Source organism: Petromyzon marinus, chromosome 1 (genome assembly GCF_048934315.1).
Source record: "Petromyzon marinus isolate PM22_M1 ecotype Great Lakes invasive population chromosome 1, UKy_Petmar_22M1.pri1.0, whole genome shotgun sequence".
NCBI lineage: Eukaryota > Metazoa > Chordata > Hyperoartia > Petromyzontiformes > Petromyzontidae > Petromyzon > Petromyzon marinus.
This window is the reverse complement of record NC_133667.1, coordinates 35,174,872-35,184,829: the sequence shown is the minus strand read 5'-3', so window position 1 is coordinate 35,184,829 and position 9,958 is coordinate 35,174,872. Positions and strand designations below refer to the sequence as shown.

The following is a 9,958-nucleotide window of genomic DNA, read 5'->3' as shown; positions in this document are numbered from 1 at the left end:
ATTCACGAGTGTTTTTTGGCTTCCAATGTGTGAGAGGGCACTGGCACATCCCAGAGAACACCCACCACGCATACACGGGGGATAGACTCCCAAACGTCATTATTATTTGTTCATTCATTGAAACGTGTTGATTTGTATAATTTACTCACTTAAACTTCTGGGGGGGGGGGGGAGTAGTTTTACTGGGGCTAAGCACTATATATTATGTACTTTGCACCAAAGGCCATGGTATCCGGTCTTATTTCCACCACCCTGGAGTAGATGTTTGAAGGACACCCATTAAATAATAACAGCACTTGGCTTGAATTCAGTTCCCAATGGAGGCCTCGTTCCTTTGTTGACAGAAAGCAGAGGTGCGGCTTTGAACAGCAAATAAACAGACTTGGCAGCCATTCTCTTTCAGCCTTGTGATGCAGGATGGGAAGCCTGGGCTGGGGAGGGCTCTTTCAAACAAGTAGTATGTCTTCTCTTTGAAATGCATAATACTGCATATATACACAAGCACGTGCAGCATATCAATTACATTTGTTTAAGTAAATTTACACGACGCAGGCCGTACGCTCACTCGCTTGGTCGACGTCCCGTCCCGTCGCCCAAGGACCAATTATGTAAATTATTTTTTTCCGAACTTTTCAAAACGGCTCGCTTGACAGTGCGATAGCGGGCGAGTCGGACTGGTTGCAAGATGCACGAGCAGTATTTCACAATGGCCCAGGTTTCGAGATGAATTGATGGTCGATACGAAACTTTCCATCATCCAGATTGGAAAATGCGTAAAATTGCACCGCAAATTACTCAATTGGGATTATGCATAACAATCATCACCCCCTACTGCCAGACTAATGCCCGTTTGCAGGCCAGGTGCTGAATTGTCAGATTGTTAAATGCTTGATTGGAATTAATTCAGGAAATATTGAAGTTAATAAATGTCTAATGCATTGCTAAGTAGTATGAAAAGTAAACTGAATAATTATTTGTCGAGACGCAGGTAATTGGGTTTGTTCTTTTTGGTGATTTTTTGACAGTTGCCAAATTTTACTGCATTTTCACCATCTACTTTAATAGAATGTGATAATTTATTTATATTAGCAAATTTAAAAACTCGGAACACGTTTGGTACTTTTCATTTTTTATTGTCCCTTTACATTTTTGCTTATTCAGAATAATTATTTGTGTTAAAGTGTATTATATATTTTATACACAATTGCTCTCCCTTTTGTTCTAGTCATCGCACGGTGACAGAAGTGCATGTACTGTATGTTGAACTTTTTTTGCACCGTACCTAGCCAACTGTGCTAACCGGAGGTGCGGGAAAATGAAGGAAATGTGTGTGGCAAGGTTTGGTTCGCAAGCAAAAGTTTTTTTAAAGTCCTATTCGGCCCTCGGTAAGAAAATGGTTCCCCACCGATGATATCAACCCAACCTTGATGTGGTACCAACATTCTTGAAGTTGATTACTATTCGCATGGGGAAAAAATGTACTGAATATATAACGATGCTATCCCCTGTAAAGATGGAACATTGCTGGAACGTTATTCGTCCAGCTGCTCCAAGCACATGCCAACAACATTGACCCAATGTTGCATGTGTACTGGGATATTAAAAATAATTGAGTTATTTTCTTGTGCATGGCATGTTCATGAGATAAATGTCGATGTCTGCGAGACGAGAGGGCTTCAGGTGAGATTTTGTGTAGTTTTCCTGTTCCTCCGCTGAAGGAGCGCAGACTAGTGGTTTACTGTAGGGACCACGGTTTAGGTTACGTGACCACAATCGCACGCTCCCTGTGCCGTCTGGACATCTGTGAAAAAGAGCTTCATAGCTTATCGGATTCCTCCAGTCTAAATCAAGATTCTGATTCTGGCTTGTCCTTAATTCCCATGAAGATGTGTGGGAGACTAGCCCTGTCACTTTAGCTCCACCCTTTACGATTATTTTTTTATGTTACTTTAAACACAACTAATATCGTCATCTAGGCGAAATGGACGTGATTAATTTTAATCCAGATTATTACAAGTGTCACGATCCTATATTCTTGGTTCTTACGGTAAAGTCACGTAGAAGGGAAACAATGTTTCCCTTATGAACCCTGCAGTCACGAAAGTTTTAAATAACAAAAAAAAATTCACGATCTTGTTAACGTACAAGGGGCCAGATCGACGAAATGGACAATAAGCCCTCGTCGCCGATGGGTGACGATGTAGGGAGGCATCAGGATGAGGAAAAATGATCATTTTCACCAATACGTGGATGGGGCCCGTGGTGTATGCAGTCTGCATCGCGAGACTGGCGAGAGCAATGATTTAAACATAAAGACACGTTTGTGCGAGTATGCAAGAGGCCTTTTTCTGAACCGATTTATTTAGAAAGGGTGGTTTAACAAGATGACTCATGCATGGTTCACACAAGAGTTTGAAAATATTGGCATATGGGGTGATGTGCAGAAATGTTTTTGGCACAACTGTAACCTATTGTATAATAATGATTTATTATTTTTTTATATAAATAATACAATAGTGTAAGGAATGTATAGTAGGAAACTATATGGTAACTTTATCTCTTTTTTTCCTTTAGTTAGTTTTTTGTAGTTTTTTGGTTTTTTTAATTTTTATTTTTTTAAATACTTTCATTCCTTCATGGTACATCAAATAAATTATTCAGAAAATATCGTTCAGTTTAAGAGACATGTCTAAATGCTAAAGACAACATACCTAAAAATTGGATACACCTACTTTTAATGTCATACACAAATGTTAACATATGTCATAATACCTTGGTACAATGTCAAACGCATAGGAGGGAGATGGCTTAATTTTAGGTGCACAAAATTTATACAATGCCTTGCTCGTGATCAGGGTATAATAATGTCTTCTCTAATTCAAAATACTGTACATGAGAGTGTAAGAGTTAGTGCTTTAGAAACAAACTAAAAAGAAGGATAGCGTTGGCTTGAAACGTCCGATAAAACGTGTTCGTCCGCGGCAGCCGGGGTTGTCTCGCTTGTGCCACCTCCCGTGCCGGCCACAATTCTGACCACCGTGACCTCGCACAGGAACCGGGCCGGAGGGCAACCCCCCACCCCCAACCCCGCCTCCTCGTTTCCAGTCATTTTCATCGCTTTCTCTGGCCGTCTTCCATTGAAGTGTGAATTCTTTTTTTTTAAACGCCAGCGTCTGAAAGCCAACAAGCGTGCGTTGCACGCCGACTCACCTCCCCGTGCCAATTGTGCCCGGCGCGTCGCGTTCACCATCGCGATCGGGCGAGCGAGCCAATCGGGGGAGCGATCGATCAAGCGAGCAACTGAGCGAGTGATTGGGCGAGCGAGCGATTGGGCGAGCGATCGGACCGAACGATTTGCGCAAGTTAAAGTCGTAATGTAAACCACCGTGCACCCTCCAGGGCCCGGGACCCCATTTCAGAATGTCACACGTTACCCATCGAGTAAATAAAAAAATTATAATAATATATTTTAGTTTATTTTTTTAAATATATATTTGAATCTTTTTTTTCTCAAATTATAGTAATGTTTTGTTTTAATTACGTATATTTACTGTGCTGTCGTTTAACACTTATACTCTTATACTCCGATAATGGTACAATGCTTAGAAAAAAATAAATTCCATATAAGCTAAGTAAGTTAAAGCAAGTGCAACTGTGTGTGGAGAGGGGCGGGAGGGCGAGGTGGTGGGGGTGGATTCGTCGTTTGGAAAGGAACAAACTCTTACTCGTTACTTAAAGAGTTCGTTAAAAGTAAAGCGCAGACGATGTAAGCATTTTAAACCAGCCGGGGGTGGGTGGGGATGGCCAGGGTGAGCCTCTGCTCAATGGGATGGCATGCCCTTCGGCGTCGTCATCATCATCACATGCACCTTTGCGATCGCGCCCTCCTGCTACGCAGCCGGTGGGTGGTGCGGCGGGCGGCACCGTGCCGGGGGATATGTCCCGGCTAACCCTGTTTCACGACGACAACCGCGACGGGCAGACGGAGACGCCGTCCCGTGACACCCGGGATGCGTCAGCAGCTCACGCCCGCACGCCCGCCCGCCCGCACGCACACGCGCCCGCCTGTCCGTCTCTTCCGCACAGAAGGACCGACGAATATTTACAGAAGATGAAGAGGTTGGTTGGGGGAGGGGGGGTGAAAGAGGAGAGGACTGCTTTGGATGGCGTGGGGCTGGTGGGGTCGTGCCGTGTGTGGGAAGAGGAGACAGGAAATCAAGGAGGTGAAACACAAACTAATGAGTCGCGATCCTTGATATAAAAGCGGAACGGAATTGGAGACTGCACGATACACCCGTGTGCAGAGCTATAATGTGGTGCCTCTAGGAGGCAGTACAGCAAGCAGTTTTCTGACCCATCTGTGTGGAGCTCGAGTGTCATGCCCTCATCCGTGTGGTGGGTTTTCTCCGGGACAGTCCGGTTTCCTCTCACTTCCCAAAAATATATATATAATTATTCAGAGAAAGAATCATTGGCCAAACATCCGAAAGCAAGTCTCATAGAATATGAGTCTTGAGACTCGGCGAGACTCTCCTGGGCAAACCAAAAAACGATTCCATCGTTAGGTCACAGGGGGTTGGGGGGGAGGCAAGACACGCATGTTAGGTGCAGGTTGGCCGTTTGGCTAAGAAACACAAATGAAACGAAAATGCAAGGCCATGCTGCCCCCCCCCAACGTGATCCCACCGTGGCTACGGACGCAACAATCGAACTTCCTCAGCAGCCGCGACATTGTTGGGAATCCAACGGGGGGGGGGGGGGGGGGGCTTGGGTGGAGACGGGGGATGCAGAGGAGGAGCTTTTGCAAAGGAGCTGGACTAAAAACGCAACCTTGTGACAACGGCAATGGCTTCACGTCCGATGCCTACTTCGCGTGCCACAGCAACGTCGAGCGATGAAGCCCACCTCGCCGTCCGTCCCGGCCCTCGGCAACCCTCTCCATCACCCGGTCCCACCGAGTGGTCGCTGGGACTGGGTGAAGAGTTGGGTGTCGGAGCGTTGGTGGGGGGTGGGGAGGCAGAGGGGGCCCCCGTCACTTGGACCACGAGCGCGTGTGCCCCGTAACTGTCCTGGCAGCGGCACGAGTTTGGCTCGGAGAGACCGACAAAATAGCCTCACGTCTAAGATCCCTCGCCTGAATGGCTTTGCAGCTCTTTCGTATACATGCAACTGTTACACGGAAACAGCGCCAAGTCGCGCGTGCGTGTGTGTGTCGTGTGTGTATGTGTCATTTGACTTTTTTGAGATATATATAAAGCTCGTCCGTGTTTTTATTAGTGAGAAAAAACTCTTGCTCCAAACTCGGAGATTTGAAAACGAAACTTGCTTTGCGATATAAACCGGCGTTTGTGTGCATTGCATGGTAAAAAGCGGTCACAAAATGTCCTCTTTAAAAAGCCAAAGAGGAGAAAGAGAGAGATAGCTCCTGGTGTCTGATTAAACCTGTCGTTACACAGGTGAAGCTGCCTTTTTGTGATGTCTCGCTATCGACCGTTCGACACCCACCCCTTGTCGGGCGTGGAGCGAGCTGGATGGGTGGACAGCTCCAGGGAGGGACGGGGGTGTGGGTCGGATGGGATGAGATGAGGGGGAAGGGGGGAGCGAAGTTGGGGGGGGGGGGGGTATTTACGTGGCTGGCTGCGTTTACCTTTTAGAATCGTACAATCCTCGTTGGCCTCATAACCCCATTAGCAGCTTCGCTAATTCAAAGTAAACAAATTAAATCAACGGTACATTTTCAAATCGCTTTTGGAGTAGGGCTGGCTTCATTAATGTCGTCAAACTCTTCCTAACCTCGCGTCAAGCTTCTTCACCAGCGATTAATTAGAAGTTGTAAAAGTTGTGAAAAAATATTTTGGAACTTGATTGTCGCTTTGATCAAGAGACACCAGTAATCTCCTTGCATTTCGTGTAACAAGGCAGAAGTGCAGAGTAGTGTCACTGTCGAGTCCAAAAATAGAGCACTCAATGCAAGGGTTGCCGTGGAAACGCGAGGGCACCGCCCGTGCCGTGGCGCTGGTAGCAGTGCGCACGCCGTGGTGGAGGAGGGGGGGGGGGCAACGGCGCCGGCCTCCCCCCACCCCGCCACCCCCCCACCGAGTCACCGCGGCGAGCGATCAAAAACCACGCGCGCGGGGGGGGGGGGGGGCAAAGCGTGGAGCTCGCGTCTCCGCCGAAAAATAGTTCCCTGATGCTCCGGATTTTCGGGTCGTACCGTCGGGGGCACGCGTTTGCGCTTGTTTTAACGTAGCTGCCAGCGGTCGCGGGGCGGGGGGTTACGAGTGGTTGAGGCTCGAGAAGTCCCCGCTCTCCTCCATGGCCTTGTAGAGGCTGGCCAGGCTGATGGCCGGGTTCTCGCCGGGCAGCGGCAGCGGCGCCTGGTACGTCCGCATCTTCACGATGCACACCTCCTGTTCCAGGATGGGCCTCCCCTCCAGCGCCGAGCTGAGCAGCGCCGCTGCCGCCGACGGGGCGTCCGAGCCGATCTCCGACGCCGAGTCGAGCACGCTGCCCGAGCCGCCGAAGCGCTCCGAGCGGTACACGGAGGAGGCGCGCGACCCGCGGTACGCCCGCTCGCCGTGCAGCGGCGAGCCGCCCGCCGGGGTGCCGCGTGATGCCCCCTGCGACGCCGCGTGCTGGTGCCCGGAGTGCTGGTGGCCCGCGTGCTGGTGGGCGTGCGGGTTGGGCTCTGCCGTCACGGATGCCGTGTCCTCCGAGCTGAAGATCAGGTTGCGGTGCTCCAGCGAGATCACCTTGTAGGTCTCGCGGTACGTCGTGGTGGCCGTGCCTGACGAGCCGGCCGTCGCCTCGGCCTCCTTGCCGCCGCCGCCGCCGCCGCCCTGCGGGCCCGACGAGCCGTTGCCCGTGGAGATGGGCACCGACCGGCCCGCGTTCAGCTTCTCGTGCTGGGCGGACGGCGGCGAAGCGCTGCACGAGCTCTGGCCCAGAATGTCGGCGCCACCCATGCGGTTCGGGATCTGGCCCATGATCTGGTACTGGGGCTGACCCGTAGCCTGCCTGGAGTCTTGGTCCAGCAGTGGATCCGAAAGCCTGTTCGGGGCCTGGCCCGTTATCTGGTAGGGCGCCTGCCGCAGGCCATGGCCCACGTCCTGCTCCGGCATCTGCTCGGAAATCCTGTTGGGGAACTGGCCCATTATCGGGTAGGAGGCGTGCGTCTGATCCTGGCTCAGGTACGGCTCCGTGATGCGGTTGTGCACCTGGCCAGTGATGTGGAAGGCCATCTGGCTCGGGTCGTCCTCGCCCATGCGGTCGCCCATCCTGTCCACCATGGGGTCGCCCATCCTCGACCCGGCGCTCAGGTCCGACATGCGGCTGGGGATCTGCCCGGTGATCTGGAAGGGCAGCTGGCCCATGTTCTGGCCGCCCATCTGCTCCGTCGGCACGTGGCCCATGAACTGCGACTGGAACTGGCCCTGGCCCTGGCCACCGCTGTTGTTGGGCATCTGCGAGCGGCCCTGCTGCCCGTGGCCCGACGGCTGGCCCTGGTCGGCGCCCTCGGCCGCCGAGTCCTGGCCGTCGAAGCCGTAGTGCAGCACGTCCACCTGCACGTAGCTCGAGGTGGTGGTGCGCGGCCCCATGGGCTGGTGGACGTCGATGTCGATGGTGGCTGCCGAGGGCCCCGCCACTCCCTGCTGGATGTCCCGGTGACCTCCGTCTGGACAGAACAACGTGCAGCACGGACGTTCCCCACGCCAGCACCCGGTTAGAATTTTTACTCTAAAATATATATATTTTCGCACCTCCGGGTTAGCACGGATGGCTACGTGCGGTACGAAAGAAGTTCAACATACAAAATTATTTTACACAAACCTATGCTCATTGTGCCATCTGGGTTACACTGCCAACACACTTTGCAGCGATGCCAGAGGCTATGTTGGCAGTCGTGTGAAAGCACAGGCTGAATACAACTTTCTCACCACAAATTGTTAGAAACAAAAAAATGGCCCTTGACTCAGAGGACGTGCAATACACATGGTGCTTCAAAAAAATGTGAACACTTTGGAGAATTTGCAACAACACCACTGGAAATGTGCCGCCTCCGGGCTCTGGAGGCACCCTGGAGAAGATTCCAGGCCACGCGTTGACAACGATGGCGAACAAGTGGGAGACTCTTTGACTTTTTGAAGCTATTAACATACATTTGTTATCATGTTACACTATATTATTATCCATTCCTTGACAATTTTAAACGATAGTCCCATGAAATAGGTAACATTTTTTTGAAGCACCATATATATACACACAAGTACGCGGTCGTGTGTGTTGTTTGCGCGATCAGCCACGTGTCAAGAGACGATTAATCTTTTCTGCAAGAGCAGAGTGACCCTTGAGAATCGGAATCTTTATTTATTCCTGGAGAAATCCCATGAGCTATGAAGCTATTTCTTTCGCAGAGAATGGCCCGCGGAAGCGGGTTTCACAGAGCTACCTCTGAGATCCCTTCAAGTGATCTCTGGTCCCCCACGAACAATGGAGGGTCTCCCACCTGCCCTGGCGCCACGAGTAACGTGAAACAGCCAAACCATCCCCGCTTGAGAGGGTGACGGGGTCGATGCCGTTGCCTGCCTGCCTGCGCGCTTGCAGGAGGCTGCTTGTCCTAACATTGGAGAGGTTCAGTAAAGACAGATCGCGCGTTTCACCGATACGCATAGCCCAGAGGATGAATGCGATTCAACGGTGGCTCATAATGGAAGTGCGCGAATCATTACATCTACGCACGTATGTTGAACTCCTTCCGCACCGTACGGAGCCAACCGTCCTAATCGGAGGTGCGGGAAATAATCACTCGGAGAAATACACTCCATAGACTGTTTGGGGGCAAATGTTGTTAGCGAGCACCTATTGACGCCAGCACGGCATTTAAGGCTGTGGTACGGCGAGCACCAACGCCCGCCCACCATTGCAAGCGGGTACTCGGTTCAGGCTGGGCTGTTCCAGGGGAGACGCAGGGCAGTTTTATGTTCCTCTTGCCCCTGGCATTACCCGTGGCTGGGAATCGAACTCAGGTGGTTGGGCTCTTTAAGTGCAGCGTCCCAAGCGCCGCTTCGCCACTCCCCACACGTACGCACTCGTATACCTGTCGAGGGGATTTTATGTACGGACGTCGAGAGGTGAAATCTGCAAGCATGGAAATAATGACATCCATCATTAATCCCGATAACCGGACCACGTGTTCCACCGCTGTCGGCCAAAACACCTGCTCCTCGTCCAATTTCACTGCAGTCGATTGCCCACACCTTTGTTGTAAAATAAAAAAAACAACACAGTATATATATTTTTACGGTTCGCAACAGTTTAACAAAGAGCAATGTGATTTTACGGCACCTGCGCTCGCTGTAAGTAATAACGGCCAACGTTGCCGGTGAGAAAAGAAAAGGCGGAGGAGGTGGAGGGGAGGAGCGAAACGGCTGACTTATTCCACGGCCGCGTAATCTCACGCCTGGGCATTGCCCCAGTCGGGCTGTGGGGCTTAAGATATTATTAAATTTGTTTCAGCCATCTCGCAGGAATATTGCCGCCGGGCATGTGCCGGAGACAAGATTTACGCTGCGGTGAAGTTGGCGGCGGGGGGGGGGCAAGCACGCCCCCCCCCGCCCCGACCACTCCCGCCTAGCGGGGTACGGGGGGAGGCTCTCAGCCCCTCGCCCCAGCTGTCGCTGCAAGGCACGCTATTAGCATGCACGGGTAATGGAGGTGGGGTGTGCGTCCGTGTGCTTTCGTGCGGTTATGAGCCCCGGCCACCCGAGTTCGATTCTCGTTCACGGCCAATGCCAGTGAGGATTTATCTGAACCGGGCCTCCCCGAGGTCGACTCGGCCTCAAATTAGTACCTGGCTGTGGTGTGTATACATCGCTACTGGGGATACAAAGGCGGTCAGGTGTGGTGCTGGCCACCCACCCGCTCATAGGTGCTCGCTGACAGCACTTGCCCCAATAGT

The 9,958-nt window shown here is 51.5% G+C and overlaps 1 protein-coding gene across 4 annotated transcripts in view; it reads right to left on the bottom strand.

The window, feature by feature from the left end:
- Positions 1 to 2,334: 2,334 nt before the first annotated feature.
- Positions 2,335 to 9,958, bottom strand: part of TMEM266 (transmembrane protein 266) — a 255,880-nt gene continuing 248,256 nt past the window's right edge. For all 4 annotated transcript variants that reach the window (XM_032950713.2, XM_032950703.2, XM_032950732.2 and 1 more), the window contains one exon: positions 2,335 to 7,675. In XM_032950713.2, the coding sequence (XP_032806604.2) occupies positions 6,276 to 7,675 (1,400 nt within the window). In that variant the 3' untranslated portion in view covers positions 2,335 to 6,275. The remainder of the gene's footprint in view (positions 7,676 to 9,958) is intronic.